The 19,404-nt window shown below is 39.2% G+C and overlaps 1 protein-coding gene across 1 annotated transcript in view; it reads left to right on the top strand.

Moving 5' to 3' along the window:
- Positions 1-19,042, top strand: part of EIF3H (eukaryotic translation initiation factor 3, subunit H) — a 61,224-nt gene extending 42,182 nt beyond the window's left edge. The window contains exons 4-6 of the mRNA XM_010189137.1: positions 15,347-15,514; positions 17,031-17,130; positions 18,517-19,042. Of these exons, the coding sequence (XP_010187439.1) occupies positions 15,347-15,514; positions 17,031-17,130; positions 18,517-18,670 (422 nt within the window). The 3' untranslated portion in view covers positions 18,671-19,042. The remainder of the gene's footprint in view (positions 1-15,346; positions 15,515-17,030; positions 17,131-18,516) is intronic.
- The last annotated feature ends 362 nt before the right edge of the window (positions 19,043-19,404 follow it).

Below are 19,404 nucleotides of genomic sequence, written 5' to 3'. Positions count from 1 at the left end.
TATTTATAGCCATCTTATCTACCAGAGCCAGTGGGATGTCCTCAGCAATTGCTCTCCAAAACAGAATTTGGAAGTCTATTTTAAAAGCTAATTGACATATCTCTGAGTCTGGCCTTGTATTTCTGTTCCTCCTCATGCTTCCAGAGTAATGCTCAAGAAAGGAGGCCTTGAGGATAGACTTCCATTGCCATGTGGCCTTGTGGGGACAGAGGAGTAGAGAGGAGAGAGCAGCCAGGGCTCCCCTTCTCCTTTGAAAGACAGCAGTGAGACAGGCAAAGTTTTGGTTGCGTTGGAGTGATCCTGTTGCTAATTTGGCCACTTGCCTAGAAATCCCACTGGAGGGTTGTCCATTGCAGAAGTGGTATAGGTTACCATGGACTGGGTTATGCTGATTTCCTTGTGGAAATCTGGATTTGTGAAATCATGGTGGGTTTAGGTCTCCCATGCTGAAGATTTGGTAGTTTATGCCAGTTTGTGGAGTGTTTCTCACTCCAAGGACTCTGGCGGGGCCATTTTCCATACAAAATCTTCTCTTCCCCCTGCTGAAGGAGTGGGACACGGTTTCCAAGACCCCTCAATTCTAAGTGTCAAAAATCAAGACACATTATTTGTAGAAAAAGTGCCTTAGACTCTTAAGCTAAACAGCAACTGAAATTATTTCCTATGCGGTAAAAAATCTTTAGTTTGCTACCCACCAACGTAACCGAGTTGGTGTTTTATGGCTGAGGGCTCTGTGCACACACACCACAAGCTCTGTGTCTGTGTGGATACGTTGATGCTCTCTAATCAGCAGTGCTGTGCTGCGCTCTTCTTCCTACAGAAAGGAGGATTTTTTTTTTTCCTCTCCCCTTGGGTATATTCTTATGATAAAATATGAAGGAGGTGTTGGAAACACAAACTGCAGTTTTTATGTGGGAGTTTCTCTGAGGCAGAGAAAACTTTTTGCAGTATTTCCTGCTGGCACCTGATACTATGATCATGATATATAAAAATAAAGTAAACTGGGAAGTTTAAAATAATTATTTGAACTAAACAGAACAGGCTTATTCTTACTGAATTATCACCTTTCCAGATTCCTCAAAGCTGCCACTGTTCAGCTTAGAAAACTTGCTATTCTGAACTTTTCTTTGATATGCATGTATGTCTGTGGCATGTACAAGTTTTTCTTTTTCAGTGGAATGCTTCAGAAAATAGCATTCTTTGTAATATCTTGCACAGAAAGGATCTTCAGCCATTTATGTGGATTTTATTCTGGTTATATGATTATTCAAGAGAGTGTACTGACTCTGCTGTTGATGGCTGCAACAGTATATTTCTCAATTTTCTCGATTTAAATGCATTTTGAAACAGAGGAGATCATGCTTAGCATGCTATGATGCTTTTTAATTTGTATTTCTCTATGTTTCCCTGTCTGTTGAAATAAGTGAATTCTCTAGGCCTCTCGTTTCAAGTCCTCTCGACACTGCAGTGCAGTGCTGTTCAGTCCTTGGCTTCGTTTCCTTTGACAGTTCTGTATTTTCATGTTTGCTTGCCGTATTGAACTGCAGTCACAAATCTAAGCACAGTTTGTGAAACAAAATGTTTTCAGACTGGTTTTGCCCATGTTTAGTTTTTGAAACCATTTCTGTTGCTTTTTTGACATTGAATGAGAGTGGCTAAAATAACTATAGTCTGTGTCAACCAAAGATTTTGTACCTGTTGTGATTAGTGTCTTGTCTGAATTTCAAAAAGTATTTAGGCTGAATCCTTTGAGAATTATATAGTGCTCTGCATAATTGCTTTTAACGTTTTCAATAACTAACAAAAAGATGAATGCAGAATGAAGATAACTGCTTTAGAAACACAAAAGGCCTCCTTTGATGAAATTTCACACCATAGCTGTTTGTTTCTAAAAGCCTGTAATGTACTCAAACCAATCTAGGATTGCTTAGATTGCCATAATTTTTCCTTTAATATGTAGCAGAACTTTTGTGATCTTGGCCCCTTTAAAAAAAAAAAATAAAAAAAATCAACCAATATTGTTTTATATGACTTGAATTAAGGTTTGGTGGGGTTTTTTGTTGTTGTTGTTTTTTTCTTTACCACATTCTGACTTATTAAGCCATCTTTCCCAGTCATGGAAGCATTGAGTAGTTGAGGCTAGAAGGGTTGTCTAGAGGGCTCGTGTCCAGTCCCCCAGCTCAAAGCAGGGTCATGAGGAACAGGCTGCCCATTTAGGTTTTAATCGTCTCCAAGGATCTGAGCAGCCTGCTGTGGAGTTTACCCCTCTCTACAGTTTGTTTGTTTGTTTGGTTGGTTTTTAAAAAGTATTTTTGTATTGGATTTCCTAAGTATTTATGCACATGGATCAGATCTCCCTCAGCCTTCTCTTCTCCAGGCTGAACAGCCTCAGCTCTCTTAGCCTCTCCTTGTGTGACAGATGTCCCCAGTCATCTTCATGGCCTGTCCCTGATCTCTCTCCAGTAAGTCCATGTTATCTCTTGCACTGGGGAGCCCAGCACTGGACATACCACCTCAGATGGGTCTGAACAGTGGGGAAGGATCATGTCCCTCGACTAATGCCAGGCCAGGAGGCTGTTGGGCGCCTTTGCTGCAAGGGCACGTTGCTAGCTCATGGTCAACTTGGTGTCCACCTAGACCCCCAGGGCCTTTTCTGCAGTTTCTTTCCAGCAGGTCAGCATGTGCTGGAGCCTGGGGTTATTCGTTTCCAGGGACAGGACTCTGCATTTCCCTTTGCTGAAGTTCAAGATTCCTGTCAGCCCGTTTCTCCAGTCTGTTGAGGTCCCTCTCGATGTCAGCACAAACCTCTGGTGTATCTACCACTCCTCGCAGTTTTTATCATTGCAAACTTGCTGAGAGTGCACTCTATCCTGTCATCCAGATCACTGATGAAGAGGACAGAAGGGTATTGGGTCCAGGATTGACCCCTGGGACACACCACTAGAGACTGGCCTCGGGATGGACTTTGTGCTGCTGATCACCACCCTGCATGCCTCATCATCCATGTGTCTTTTATCTGAAGTCTGTTTGGGTAGCATTAATCCTCATGAACTTTTTTTTCCTGCTATAATTTAGGTTTGTAAGTATAATTTAGTTATGAAGACATTTTGGCAGTCAGTGCAATACAGGTACCACCAAGAGAGTGATTCATCTTTTCCTCAAATGGGGCTGCTTTGCTCTGGGGCTGTGTTCAGATTAAATGGTGAATGAATGCTGTCCCAAGAGCTTATGATCTTCAGTGGAATGGAAAGAATTGATGTGTCCAGCCTCCATCAGGGGGTCCTTCAGCTGAGCAAGCAGTGGAACCACAGCCTTCTGCCTCCAGCTCCTCATTGCGCTGTGCTTTTTTGCTTACTCGTTAGTGATCTGATTGCAGTGGATCTGCCCCTCTGCTTCCCAACTTATTTCCCATGTACAAAACCTACTTTAAGTTTATAACTTCCTCCTTGGCACAGAGCACTTTTTCTGCCTGTTTAAACAGGGTGTGAGTTTAGTTCTTGGCTACTTTAAAAGAACAAGCCACACTTAGATATAAAAGTTGCAAGTGCTATGTTGCTGAAATATTAGCTTTGGCTTGCAGAATCCTGCCATATGATGTTACAAGCCCTAGGAAAGGTAGAAATTCACCCTAACTCTTGTCTTGTGTAGCTTGATCTAAAAGCCATGAGCTTTATTTCCTAAATTAAATATTCTTACACTGTTGAGGGTTTTAGTTTTGTGTAAATTGTTCTATATTTTTGCATTTGAACGTAGTGCACGATCTCAAGTTGTTAGGTGCCATAGGCTGCTTGTGAGAAGGCACGACTGTCTTTTACCTCGAGTATCTAACCACTCCTGTTTTTACTGTTCCTCTTGCTGTGCTATGGAAAAGACTTCTTGAAGCTGGCCTGCATTCATTATTTCTTTGAGGACACATTGAAGAAGTTATACTAACAACAGGCATTGCTGGTGTTAGCCTGGGCTTTAGAAACTCTGAGTAATACCTATGGTCGTGCCATTCAGTAGGTACCTGCAGCTTAGATTTATGGCTCCTAACTGCAGCACTAATGCACAGTGAAATAGGGATTTTGGATTTGAGTTACCTTGGTCTATATTCCCTGTCAGGTTATTGGTGTGAAATCATAAGCTGGATCATTTTTTCCAGTTGCTTTTGTGGAGGTAGAGAAGAAGCTTGTAATACTACGAACAAACCCGTGCTGTTGGCTGCCTGTGTCTTGTTCGTTGCTGAGAAGTGGCCTTTCCATTATTTACTGTTGAACTTGCTTTATAACATCGTTTTTCCTTGTACATAAAAGTATGGCTTTGTGTTAACGTGTACCACAGTATGCACCTTGATTTTTTGCTTAAATGCGTATTTAAATGTTAGGGGGAAGGTGTTTATCTTTCCCCCCCCCCCGATACGTGTGTGTATATGTATGTATACATACACGCATTAGTGAAAACAAGGAAGCTCCAGTCTAATCTGATTTCCTTGGGATGAAAATGGAACCTGTAACAGCTAACTATTTGGGTTATCTAAGACAAGGTTGGAAGTCTGATAAAAAAATACTTTAGGGATTTGGAGAATGTTAATGCATCAACATATTGAGCTGGATCTGTCTTGGCCAGTTGAAATGTTGTTTAGTTGTACCAGGTTTTACTTTCTTCACATCCATGTGAAAGCCTCTGAAGACTGAACAGTGCTTCGAAGTACTTCAGTAGGTTCTTGGGTGTTAAAACAAGGACTGATGTTTTTCCTTCCCGAGCGTGGCATGCTAAATTGTATTTCTCTTCCCCAAATTTAGAAGTAAGCATTCTGGTAAAAAGGTAATGGGAGCTGGAGAAAAATTACTTTCATGGTTCTTATGTCAAAATAGTGTAGTTGCTGCCAGTGAGCCTTTTGAAACTCTTCCTGCTGGCTTTCCTCAGCACCTGTGTTGTAAGTTGCTGACGCTGTGTTAAAGCATCATGTTGGAGTTACTTAGAAATCTACTGTTATGCCTGAAACCTCACACTTTTAAAACGTTAAGTACCTTAGTACAGTTTCACTAATTAAATGTTGCACGTGCTGCTTAATCGATAGCTGTTGTGGCAGCAGCCCTGTAAGAAACAATGCAATGATGTAGTAGTTACGTTCTTGAACACTTCTGTGTTGGAACTGGCAGAAAAACAAGGTTTCACCTAATGAAGCATAACAAACTTTCTCTATTGATTAGCTCCAAAATTCTGAACACGTTGTTTTTCTTCCAACATTGGTGCTTAGCTGTATGGGATGAGATGTGTTGAAAATTTGGATGCCATCAGTTCTGGATGATGGTTTTCTGGCCAGAATATCATGTCTCTTGTCACTGTAAGCACTTGCTACCTGTTAGCATCCATGGCCACTAGATGACTTTTTGCATTTCCAATACACTGCTAGTGCTATGGCCTGTCATGTTGACATTTACTTAATATTATTTGGCTTCAAAAATCAAAGGAGGCTATTTTTCACGTGCAGGAAGGGATTGCCTCTGTCAGAATTTGATTTAACCAGCTGTTTCTTGGTACAGCCAGCAGCTTCCGAAATGATTGTGCCATGGCCATTGGCAGGGAGGACTTAATTAAAAGGCATAGGTTTTCATGAGATGTACAAGCGTCTTTGTTATTTAATTGCAAAAATTTAAGAGTCTTTCAGGCAAATTCTTTCACAAGGTTTGAACCACTGGTCCTACTCTTCCTCCAAATTTGTAAATTTTTCACCAAGGTCCCTTGAAAAAGTTACTTAGGGTCTTTTACTCTTGACCCCGTCTACAATCGCTTTCCTTCATATTGTTTCACAAACTAAACTATCCTAAGAGAGAATTGGGAACAGCTCTTGGTAACCAACGTCCTACAGTAAAATACTGGGGTAACATGTATTCCTTTTGAATACTTTAATATATTAAAAATGTAGTTATTTCAGAGTCACGGTTCTGGTTCTCATTAGACATCAGCTAAGTATGGATCCACCACATCCACATGTGCAAGACAAGCCTTTCACTTTATCTATAGGAATGTTTCGGTGAAAGGGTTGTTTAATTCTCCTTTCAGAAACCTGCATGTTAAGTGGTGGGGGGGTTTTTTTGTGTTAGCACTAGGATAGTAAAAGTTGAGATTTTCCCCTCTCTTTTTGAGTTGCCCAGTGACAGTGAGTGATGATGAATGTTTCTGTCTCCTGTGTAGTGCTTGGGTCTCTCTTCTTGAGAACTGAACCAGCAGGGAACCCATCGCTCTCAGATGTTTCTGTGTGCAAGCTGGAGAAGGGTAAAGATGTTTATTGTAGCAGAGATTGCAAGCAAGAGGATTTGATTCATTTTATCTGCAAGTCAGTGCTTGGCAAAGCGAATGGCTGACCCTGGATCTCGCAGTGGAGAGATGTTTTCTCATCTGTCCGCTGGGTAGGACTTTGCCTGGATTCTAACTTGTACCCTGTGTGAATGGAAGTCATGTTGTTCATGGCCTGAGGACTTGGCTGACTTAGCAACAGGATTGGATGAGGTGACCTTCAGAGGTCCCTTCCCACCCCGCCATCCTGTGATCCTGTGAGGAGTGCACACAGGTGATCGTACAGCAGATCCAAAGGAAGCTACCCTTGGCTGGCACTTTCATGTGGTTTAATCATCACTCTCTAAGATAGGCAGATGGGATGTCCAGGCCTTTCTTTGTATCACAGCCAGTTAAGTGGGTACCTGCTGTGCAGGATGTGGTACAGAGAGGTATCAGGTGGCGTTTTAAGAGGGTTGCAAGAGGCATACCAAAATGTTCTTGTGCCACTGTTCCTCTAGGTGTTACTGCTTTAAATGAGGGGTGAGAGCTAAGTTGCTATTCTTACTGAAAAGAAAGAATTTAAACCAGTATTTTAGTGCTGTTTGTTCAGTGAGTGACAGCACCCGGGCCATATAAAACTAATAGATTTTGTAAAACTGATGTGAATTTTGGGGTTGTGTGGGGTCCTCCTTTCCTTCTCAAAGGAGCAGTAGATGTTGACTGCTTCAGGGCTTCCTGACACACGGGGAGATCTTGCTCTACACAAAGAAGTCCTCGGTGGAAGAAGTTGTAAGCCTGAGGGTGAAGACACTCGTCTCTTTTTCCAAGTGCACTTAACACATTTGAAAGCTAGATGCTTGTATAATTTTGATTCAGAAGACACGTGTTTAAGGGGGTAGGCTACCATGTTCTTCTGTTTTGCCAAAAATTAGGACTTTTCTTGACTGATTCTCCCTCCCAAATGTTTGACACTGTTATCCCTACAGGATGGGCTGATGGAGGTCTCAGAAAACAAATAGCTTTTATAACTTTCAACTGAAGAAAAACAGTCTGTAGAAATGATTATTCTTTTAATGAATCCTGATTTACTCTAAGGAAAATCCAGGAAAATTGCTGTATGGGGAGTGTGTCTGCTTCAGTGCTCGGACTGCGTTTTGTGAACTTGAAACTTGAGAGCAGTGTGAGAGAGTCCTCGAAACAGAGATGTGGATATTTAATACCAAGGCATCAGAAAACCCCTGTCTTCATTGTATCTGGGAAGATGAGATGGGTGCTTTGGTTTCAAGCAACCTGTTGATGTCACTCCTCTTCCCTCTGCCCTTTGAGTTTTTGCAATGCAAACACTAAGTGTGCTACAAGTCACCCAAACTACGAAGCTTTACAAAAAAGAAAAATCTGTCTTCTTTTCAATGGGGTGTGAGGGATTTAAAAGCCTCAGAATCCGTCATGTGAAGTCATCATTGTTTTTCTTTACCTATTGAAAAGTTATTAACAGATCAGTCTGACTTTCTTGTGATGCACACTGTATGACGTTACTGATTTTCAAAGTGCAGCAATTGCTAAGTTGTTTTCATCTGAGTCCCCCCCGTTCTGCTTTCAAATTGTTGAATGTGAAAATCTGTGTTACATTAAAAAAGTAAAAAATGATCATGTAATTTGTTAATCTTTAAGCATTTCAGATTTTTTCCAGATTATTTAATAAACTCTGAGTTTTTATGTAATACAAAATTTCATATAAATCAGATTAATGTATTTTTATTTCTGTAGAAACAGAATTGGACTTTCACCACACATTTCTGTTTTATCCTGTGCTTAACTGCTTTGTAGCTTGTGGCACTAAGGTAGATATCTTGACACTATTTTGTGAAGAAAGAGGTTTTACCTATGAACATAGCCTCACTAGAGTAAACGAGCAAAAATCAGGGCGCCAGTAAAGAAACTTAAGGAAATTCTTGAGGAATTTATCTTCTAACTGAGCTTTTCTTTTATTTATTAATTTTAAAGGGTATGCTCAATCAAATATGAGATTACTCTGACACAGTTGGGTTTTGACCATGCTGGTTCTGTTTCATGCCTTTAATCCTACTTTACATTTTAGCAGCTGGAATGATATTCATTGGACAAAAATTGTGTGAAATGAGGCTTCAAGGTGCTGAAGCTTACGGGAATTCATTCCTAATAGAAAACATTTCATGCTTTCTTTGGTTATTTGATGTTTATGAGGAAATGAGATAGCATCTTCTTTCTCTTTTACAAGAAAGGCAAGAATTAAATTGCCCAGGTGGCATTTTTAGTGGTGTAATTTACTGCTGTCATGACAATGTAGGCTGACAGAAACTTTTTTCTTGATAAAGATTTTAATCTTGTATCAAATCCATCTTCAGTCAATATAAAAATAGTAGTGTAGTAAACCAAATGGATGCTTAGATGTGGATAATGTTTACCTGCTGTATCAGAGGAGATCGAGGATTAAGTGGTGTTTGCAAGATACTAGGAAGATGGAGCTTTCTACATAAATATGAAGAAAGCTTCTCCGACTGCATGGCATACGACCTTCAAATTATGTTGCATTTGTCGTCTGGCAGTTGATTCTTAAAGATCATCATCAAGAAAATAGTGAAATTATATTGCTGGATTTCAACTTTAATTTCAAGAAGCTAGTTTAAAATTGTTTTCTGAATTTAACAGTGCTTTTGGAAGACTGAAGTGTTTTAATCTTTCTGGAAGGTGGTAGTATTATAATGCTTTTATCCTTTGGAATATTGCTACATACCTTAAAAGACAATTTTGTAACTCATCTTGGGAGTCCCACCCATCTTCTCTAGACTATTTTTGAGGCTGGGATGTCTTTATTTAAAAACAGTACAAGTTTCCCCTATCTTGAGTTATGTCAGGAACTGTGTGGTCAGTGAGATGTATTTGGTTTTTTCTGAAGGTTATATGATAGCTTGATTGGTTTGATTGCCTCCTAATTTGGTGGTTAGAACGCGCTGGGCCGGTGCCAGCACATGTGCAGGAAGTGGTGTGCTCCCAGTGCTGCTTTCCCTTCTCCGGTCACGCACATCGCCCTGCTCCCATTCCCTCCTTTTACTCCTTTTCTCTGAAAACTTGTCCTCATCCTCCTCTGTTCCCACCAGCGACAGAGCTGTCCTTTCCTACCTTGCCTTGCTTTGGCAGGAAGGGTGTCCTTGTGCTGGCCCATGTCTTGGAGCGGCCCCTGTGAGAGGTGCTGATGGTGATGGGCAGTTCCTGTCTGCACCAATGCTGTGTCCCAAACTCCAGGTACTGCCAAGGGTCCGATCATCACTTCTGGTGGAGACTGTTGCATGGGAACTGCTGTCTAAACTGGCAATAAATAACAGTTTGGAGATGCGTGCTTACATCTTGGGTACCTCCAGACAGAAGCACTCCAAACGTGTTTTATTTTTGTTATATTCCCATTATTTTTCACTGTTCGCCTATGGATTGTGATACCTCCCTGGGTGTCCCATACATCTTCTGTAGAGTCAGCTTCCAATTAATATCACACAGTACTGTAGTAAAACTAACACTGAATTGTGATCAAGGTTCAAAATGAGTGAGTTCACCGAGTGTACACAATGAATAGTTACTTTAGAGTTTTCCCTCTTCTATTTTTCCTTTTCTTTCTCATAAAATGAAGGACCTTTTGCTTTATAAAGCACAACGACGCTGGCAAAGCCTCATTTGCTGTAATGAGCGTCATGGAAGATGCTTGGGTTGATCTTAGAGCAGTGGCATCGATGGCAGAGGTGGAGGCGATTGCTACAGAATGGCTTTCATTTTGTCCCGCAGTCTATAAAGAAAATGCAGATTTGTGTAGTGTGCTTTTCACATGGCGTGCGGTTTTTCCACCACAGTTGCTAAACTTACTAAAATACAACAATTCCTTAAGAAAAACTTAATTCACTTTGGAAAAATATGTTCTGCCCGTCTTTTTTCATCCTTGAATTTAGCAATTAAAATGGAGTTGAATTAAGTCTTTTGACTCGCTTTTGGTTTTGTGGTCTCATGATTGACTATGACTCTTGGACATTTGCCTATTTTCAGGTGATTTTTTCCCATCCAGCTACGCACAGGCCCCGGTCTGCTTAGCTTCCAAGTTTAGAGGAGATCAGGTGCTTTCAGCCCAGTATAGCAGAAGTGCATAAAACAGAGTACTGTTTTGTAACCCTGACTTGATATTTCAGAGGAGGAAATGAATATTATTGAGGAAGGCAATATTTACTTTTAATTTTTTTCTTCCTGAATAGGAGAATTGTTGAGTTACTGAGCCTTGTGCATTTGTCCTGGGAGAAGTGCGTGTGTGGGTGGATATAGATAAAAATCTGCAACTAGGTGCATGCGTGTGTTGCGCACTTAAGATCAAGAAATACATTTCAGCAGTATCTAAAGGCTTTTTCTGATAAAACATCGTATTTGCCAGAGTTAACTGTGTGTTCCTGTTTCTCTCTTCTCATCCTTTATATTTGTACTTTTTAACCAAAATAAGCTGCCTGTGGTACTAATTATATTTGTATCTCCGCAGTTGGAGTTGTTATCAATAGATGCAGTCAGTGTTGATTCATAGGTTTTTAGACAATTAATTGAGATTGTGTGTGTGGAGGGAAACGAATTATTTTTTTCTCTCCGTAGTTCTCTGTGCTTAATTAAATTAAATCAGTTTTCCATCTTTGCGAATGCATACTCTGGTTCCTTGAACTAGCATCTGCTAACTTGTTTCAGTCATTGAAGATACTGTCTGAAGCATACATGTGGTTTGGCAAAGCTTAGTACGTATAGAAAAACCAGAATTTTTTGTGCTGCTAAAAAGTACCATGTAGCGCATAGCACTTGTGTAGTACATGTGCTACCAAGAGAGAAATTATTGCCGTGAAAATGCTATCCAGTTTAAGAGAGGTGCTATAAAAGGAATATTTTAGCTGTTTTTCAATGTAGTTTGACCAGAATAACCAAAACTTGCCATGTTTGGTTGCCAGTTAAATTCAGAGAAGCATTGGTGCGGAGGCCGAATGCTGTTGCTTCTGATGGACTCTTGTGTCCCTTGGGAAGTGTGCCCAGTCTTAGGTAAACTTTAATTAGTGACAGCCTGAAGTTGTAGTTCATCTGTCTTCTGAATGCACATTATTCTGCAAGGAAATGATATTCATTCTCAGATACTACAGAGAGCCCTTTTGAGGAGGCCGTTGTGTCCAAGTTCTTCCACTTTGGAGGGGCTCGGCTTTTTAGGAGACGGCTGCAGCTTTTAAAACCAGATTTCTTAAGGTGTATCAACTTAAAATATGCTTTGGAAATTAAGGCCTTGAGCATCTGAGGTGCCATCAAATGTATTGCCTCCAGGCCATCTTTGATCAGGGCTTCACATGTCAAAATGTTTACCAGCAGCCTGAGTATGGCCAGGCTGAGATGCATCTCATCTGATGGAAACGCTGATAGCTATTTAAGGGCTAGACTTCAGCAACACGTACGTTGATAAGTGACCTCCCGAGAGCCGAATTTTAATGAATTGTTTATAAAGAAATGAAAATGATACCGTTTTAGTGATAAACGTGCATTGTGTATCAGGTTGCTACAAGAACGCTTGTTTTGGAAGTGTTTTAGTAATAAGCTGTTTATTTATTCTGTCATTTTGGGTATGTTATTTTCTTATTGGTAAGGTAGGGTATATATTTCCTGTATGGTAAAGCCCAGATAGTTTCTAATGTTGCCAATACTTTTTAGAAAAGGAAAAAATATTTACATAATTTTAGTATTTTCTTTAATTGTTTAGAACAAGTTTGTTAAAACTTACTTTAATTCGGGGGGGAAGGTGGGAATACTCACCAGACTACTGTAATAGGATTTACTGTTTTCAGTCAAGGGATTTTGTTAATGCAGATTCATACAATTCAGTTATTTTCAAGCAAAGCACCCATACTGTATGGTTTTGCACTTTTTCTGCTTTAGACACAGAGTAACACTTTCTAGCTGTATTAATTCCCCCCATCCCATTTGTTTGCAATTAACAATAACAACAAAAAGCTTTTCTAGAGGAAGATTTTTTTTTTTAATAATAGCAAAAGAGAATCTTCTGTTCAAAGCAGATCCACCCCAGAGGTGCTCAGGAGATGCACGATGGCTCAGGAGACAGAGGCTGTGCGCTTTCAACGCAAGCACTCCAGGAAGTGTCAGCATGACCGTTCGCTTTCCTCATCGTAAGGACCCTCCTGAACAAATAATCTGCTTAAAAATATAGGTACGCTGTTGAAATGCCAGGAAGAGGAGGCAATCCTCCTGGTCTGGCTGTTCCCCTACTCTTTTCCTCACCTCAATTCTGGGCACTCAGACTTGGTGGCACTTTTAGTGGCACCTTTGGAGCGTGGCTTGGGAAGGACTGGGACTGGGAACAGTGGACTCCTTGCTAGAAGAAGTGCGTGACCATCACAAGTCCTAGCAGGCTGAGGGCTGGGTAGAAGGGAGCTCTTGTCTATTCTGTGCTAAACTTCTAGGTAAAAAGATGATGTTTTCTAGATTAGACAAAAGATATAAGGAAGCAGTGGTAACAACATCAACAAAAACAACTTGGCCACTGTTACCCATTTGTGCAAGTTGGCAGCTTGCTGGAGCTATCGAGCTACTAAGACATGTTATAAAATATATATATCTGGTTAAAAGAGTTTCCATTTCTCCCTAGTGGGGACTGCATCATGTTTTAATTTCTGCAGTTGTTTTCCCAAGGCAGAGATGTTAACTACTGGTGCTTTATTGGTTCTTGGAGATGTTTTCCACTGTTGCCTTCATTATCATCTGACTGCTAACAATCATGAGAGGAAGAATTGCTGACTTGAAATCTGAATGGTTTTCAGTGAGTCCTTCTTCTTATAGACGATATCACTTACATTTATGTTCAGTTAAAAACCCCTTTCTAGTTTTTCATTACTTCATTTGGCTAGAAAGGGTGTAACATAGTTTCACGTCTTAGCATGCTGTAGCACATCATGTCAAAAGCAAATCTTACTTGCTTTCCACACATATCTTTGGCAAGCTTCTTTTCACAGAAATAGTTTATTTTAGCAATATTTAATAAATGGATCATGTGCTTTTTCTGTTCAACAATTGTGGTCACATCAGGAATCTTTAAGTTTGTTCTGGGGGAGGTCTATGTTCTTTTATGTTTTAATTGTAAAATTTAGAAACTTAATGTCTTCACCTCCAGAAAAAAGAAGGCAAAAAACCAACCCCAACCCCAAAAACCAACAAAACCTTTAAGTTTAAGGACTGAGCTTCTTTGGCAAGCTAGAATCTTGGCTTTGCTGTTGTGAGCAGTGTTGAGATGCTACCTGCTAAAGCATCAGGGCTGCTGTGCAAGGAGCGTGCGTGAAACCAGCCACTATTTCTGGAAGTTGTGCAATGAAAGTGGGATTATAATTTGTTTTGATCTGGCAATGGGAAAAATTTCCAAACTGACTTTTAAACTGCTGCTTGATCCCTTCTACTTTGTGGTTTCTCCTGAGCGTGTAGTGGCATCTCTACGTTTACCTTGGTTTAGAGACAGCCAAATGGTGTGGGCCTTTTCTTTGCTCGCAGCGTGTTTTGGGATTTCAGACTGTTTGCTGTATTGGGATGCTGTATTATCACGGTGTCCTGGCTGAAACACAAACTGCAAGTCGCTTATACTAAAATATTATGAAAGAGAATGCGAGCATCAACATACGCTGATAAAAAAAGTCTGCAAGGGCTTATATAAGCGTATGTAGATTACTTTAAACATGCAGTTAGTATGATAGGGCAGTTTACTGAAAAGGGCCAGCAGTCTGCGGTTTGTGCTGTAAGGGTGATAAGTTGGAAAAATACTTGTCCAATCTTGAGAAATACCTCCTCGGATCTTTATGGTTGTACTTTTTTTTCTCTTGAAAGGATATGAAGTGGGGTCTGAAAACATAGCATGTTCTTTCTTCTAATAAATTTATGTTGCATTCTTTAAAAATGAACATCATCTTTTTGTCTGTGGGAGGAGAAGCCTTGAAAAAAAACTAATAAAAAATCAATGCATAGGAGGGGGTTGGTTTTTAAATTTGTAAAACTTGTGGCTGCAGACAAAACTTAAAGGATTGTGTAGTATTATTGAGCTTAACTTCCTATAAGTTGTCTGTGAGCATTGGTTCATCTGATAATCATGTTGAAATCTGTTTACTTAAATTTAACCAGTGGGCACAGCGTCTGTCCATTTAAAAGGCCTGATGGTGGCTAGGGTGTGTTGGTCTACTCGATGGGATTATGTTAAACGTTCCTGAAGGGAATTCTCTTCCATCAAGGCAGTCTGTTTGAGTGAAGCCTTTAGTATAAGAATTTATACATTGGTACAATGAAACATTACAGCTGTTGGTGTAAAAAAGCCTGTCAGAATGTGTTCTCTGCTGTCTAAAGTGACTTACTGTATATAAATGTGTGTGTATTATGTATAATATATACATACATGCATACCTATACATTTATATATATATCTAAAAAGAAGAAACAGTGTTGAAAAGTTGAAGATAAATGAAATCAAAACTACCTGACAGCTATAGCTAGTTCCCCAATCTCTAATACGGAAAATGTAATTCTATGTTGTGAAAAAGGCATGAAATAGTTTATCTTCTATTTCATATGCTCATTAAATAATTCTCCTCTTAATTCCAAAAGTTATCTAATTCCTTGACAGTATTCTGACTTAAATCACAGTATTTCTTTGTTACCAAACGGTAAACTGTTACTGAGTAATGAAACCCAGTATCAGGGGTTTTTTTTATGAATGAGCAAGGTAAAACGTACTGTAAATGACGTGTAACAGTTTGTTGATCACTTTAGCAATTAACTGCAGCTGAAAAAAGTCTGCTTACTCAGGCTGGTCTTACTCTCCTTCTCTGAGGAAGCTCTGGATTTTAATGAAGGCCGTCCTGCAGTAAATAAACAAACTTCTACAAAGTTGTAAAAATGAAAATAAAATAAAATGCAATTTACTCATTTAATATCAAGCGCTCTCTCTCAAAATAGTGCAGATTGTGTAAGCTTGCTTTCTAAACATACTTTTTATTCAATCTAGTTCAATACCAGATGGAAATGATGCGAAGCCTTCGCCACGTAAACATTGATCATCTTCACGTTGGCTGGTACCAATCCACGTACTATGGCTCTTTTGTCACTCGTGCCCTCCTGGACTCCCAGTTCAGTTACCAGCACGCAATTGAGGAGTCTGTAGTTCTCATTTACGGTTAGTATGAGGTTTTCTTTATTATTCTTTTCCCCTCTTAATATTATTACTACTATTTTTGTATTCTGTCTTTTGCCTGTAAGAGTAGCCTGGCAGGCCTTTTCGAGTAAATACCAACCCTGTGTCTACGGCAGCCTCAGCAGCAGCTAAGTCTAGACAGGGTTTCCTTCTTTCTGTTTATTTTTCTTGCTATCAGAGCCCTGATGTGTACGTTTTGGAATGCTGGAGTAGCTGCTTCATTTTTATTCCTTCATCTCTCCTCCCTCCTCGAAGGGGCTGGTGGAACCCGACCAGATGTCTAACAAACCCCACTTGCTGGCGTGTCTGGCTCCCTACGTGACCGACCAATCATCACGCGAATTGCCAAGTTTTTTTTTTCTGCCTCTGACAGAAGCATACAAAACCTGGACTGTTTCTTAGCACAAAGATTTTTTTCTTTTCTGCCTATTTAATGGTGTTTCCTCAAGCTCTCCAGACCAGATGTTCTGTGCTGTATCAGAACCGTAGGCAATTTAACAGCTTTATAGCCTCCCCCTCCCCGAACACTCACAGTTTGCCATATCTGGCAGACTTGCATATAGTTTCCAGCTGAGAAGTAAATGTAACGTCCTGAGTATCTGTCAGAAAAAATACTAATGAATACGATCAATCTTATGAGCTGCCCCAAAATTGTTTCAGTATGTTAACAATTGGATTACAGTAAAGAACAAGTTGTTAAAGTATACTTATATTGGCTGGAAACATTGCATCATCAGACCTTGATGAATTTTCCACTTGTTTCAGTCTATTTTGGTTTTTGTTTTATCACCGATTGCTAAAAGTTTTACTGTGTTGAGTTTCAGACAACATGAATGTTAACACAGCTTTTATTCTTGTGTTGGCGTGCGTCAGCCGTTATCATGCTGCAAGTGTTAAGCTTCTTTGTCCTAGGAATGTAACAGTTTGTTTAGAAAATTTCCCCCTAAATTCAGTAGAGTGTGTCAAGGCAAAACTAATCTCTTTATATATCAGTTACATTGTTATGCACGAGGCAGCAGGGCAACTTGCTCTGAATTAGCTTATTGCTACTCTAAAATTACAATTTTTTGGGTATAAAATGTAGTTTAATGAATATTTTAATTTACTGCATAATGACTAGAGGGAAAAATCTTTATTTAAATGAGGTAGCTCTTACATAATTTCTGTAGATAGTTCGTGTGAAGGAAAAGAAAATGTGGATCAGACCTTTAATGGGGAAATATTGTTGAGAGTAGAATGGGTTTAGATCCCCCCATGTTCTCCAAGTGAAGTTTATTAATTAGATTCACTGTAAATAGTGGGATTTATTTTACATTTCAGTACAATAGGTTTACTTCTGCTATGGTCTCTGTGTTGGCTGTCTTAATTTTTCTTTTAATAGGACTACGTAGTTATTTTCCTCCAGTTTATGTAATTCAGATGTGAAAAAAAAAAAAAGGGAAAAAAAAAAAGCAATCTGGGGTTAGTGATAATACAGTTACTTCACTTTTAATTGTAGATCCCATTAAAACTGCCCAAGGGTCTTTGTCACTCAAGGCGTACAGGCTGACTCCCAAACTGATGGAAGTTTGCAAAGAAAAAGACTTCTCTCCGGAAGCGTAAGTAACATAAAAGAGTGTTTTCTCATAGGTCTTGCTGGATTATTTGGGAGGCAGAAGGGTAAATGGGATGTTGAAATGCTGTGTATTAACATCTCATGTAATCGTGTGCACTGGGGAAACTGGTTATGTGTGGGTAGCAATAGATGTGCGCTGACGCAGAGGGCTGTCTTTGGGCATTGGAATAAGGGTTGTGGTGGAGGAATTTGAACCGATTTTGGAGATTGTCAGCAGGCTGGCTGTACAGTGAAGATAGCGCTATCTGGGAACAGAGTAAAAAATATAAAAAAAGAAATGGAGAAGGGGAAATAGCTGGTCTGTCTTTTAAGCTCTTTTTTCCAGAAGGAAAATTGAACAGGTATTCTGGGATGGCTGTTCTTCTGTATTTATTCCAAATTAACTCCCCCATGTGGACACAGTTTTCTGGAGTAAGAAGGGTAATTACTGTTTCAAAAGCTTAGCCACTTGTAATAGACATGGGCCTTACCTGTCATCTTTCTCCCCAAACAGCTTGGTGTTCACACAAGCGCTTGTTAAACTTTCTTCATTGAGGAAACATGGAATCATTTAGTTGCTTGGTGTAACATTTCCACTGTGAACAAAGAAATTTGTGCTTAGTAAAAAAACCAAAACAAACAAAAAAAGAAATGGGAAGGGGAGGGAGTCAAAAAGCAGTTTTTAATCCCAGATTCCGTGATGCATACAGAGAAGTTAAGGATGCATTTCCTTAGAAACTTATATACCATGCCTTTATTTCCAGATTTGGTAAAAGATATTACTGTCTGTTTTATTATGAAGCAATACTAATAGTTTTTATACTTATATTGTAAAACAAATATACACTGGAGATTGATATTTTAATATCCACCATAGAATTTAATTATTCTGAAACACACTATTTTTTCAATCTAATTTTTGGTCAGTAAAAATTTTAATTATTCGGCTACTGGGGAAATTGTTTTTCATTGTAGTAGATACAACTCTAAAGATACTTCAGTGTCATGTGGCAACTAACTGTTCACTTCTAGTTAAGAAACCCTGATGACAGGGAAATCGGTAAAATATTTTGGAAGGGGCAGAGTTAATCCTGTCAGTGCAGTCTTTTGCTGGAGGGTTTTTCATGTAAGTGATATATTAGCAAGCAAAGCGACTGCTTGACTTCTGAGAGTTTTTCCCTAGAGCAGTTTTTTTTTTATTCCTAGTTTTTGTAAACGTGAGGTTTTGCCATGCATGCTCTCTTACCAAAGCTTGACTCTGATTATGGAACTATGAAAATCAAGAGTTTTTACAAAATTGTCTATTTAATGTACCTGGAACAACAGTTCAACAAAATGAATAAGAAAGTTACTGGTTATATTAATTAGTATTTAAAAACTTTTTTCACAGCTTGAAGAAAGCAAATATTGCTTATGAAAACATGTTTGAAGAAGTGCCCATTGTAATTAAGAATTCGTACCTGATCAATGTGATGTTGTGGGAACTGGAAAAGAAATCCGCAGTAGCCGATAGACATGAATTGCTCAGTCTGGCTAGCAGGTAAGTACTTGTTACAATAATGGATGTAGTTTTATTCGCTTTCCCAAACCACAGTTTAACACCTTGGGTGAAATCCCAGTCTCATTATAGTCCATGGAAGCTTTGCCTTGACTTTTAATGAGGTTAAGACTTTACCCTTCATGTTCTTTTGCTGAAGGAAAAAACTGCATGGTAAAATTTTATAGCATTAGAATCAAGGACTAAATTCAGACTGTAATCTGCATGTACCTGTACTGCTTGAACTATATAATCATATCAGTAGTGTTTATTTCTTCAAGAAATACTAACATTCAGAAAATCTGGGTAAATAGATCTGGAAATAAAAATTCTTTGTTAAATATTCCTTGAGTAGTTCTAGAAATTATTTTAATAAAAATAAAATTGCATTTGTACTACTTTGGTAGCAGGGTGCATTTGAAAATAAAACAAAACCTTTATCTGAGAAACTGGCAAGGGGAAGTGCTCAGACTGATTTTCCTGACAGCCAGCATTCACGGTGTCAGAAGTTGTTTAAGAGTTTCTGGAATGATCTTCTTGTAACTTTATCTAAGAGTAGTTTTTTGTTCTTGCAGCATTTTGCCCTGAAAATACATTTCTGATAACAAAGTAGGGATGACCTCTAGCGTTATGATCAGAAACATGGTAGTGCTTAAATCTGACACAACACAGTACAGTTAATTGGATTGTTACTGGGCTGACCAAAATAACCAGATGCACAAAGTGATACAGTATCTTGTT

The sequence above is a fragment of the Mesitornis unicolor genome, unplaced genomic scaffold, assembly GCF_000695765.1.
Source record: "Mesitornis unicolor isolate BGI_N332 unplaced genomic scaffold, ASM69576v1 scaffold8927, whole genome shotgun sequence".
Classification (NCBI taxonomy): Eukaryota; Metazoa; Chordata; class Aves; order Mesitornithiformes; family Mesitornithidae; genus Mesitornis; species Mesitornis unicolor.
The sequence above is the reverse complement of the archived record's forward strand: the minus strand, read 5'-3'. Positions and strand labels throughout refer to the sequence as shown.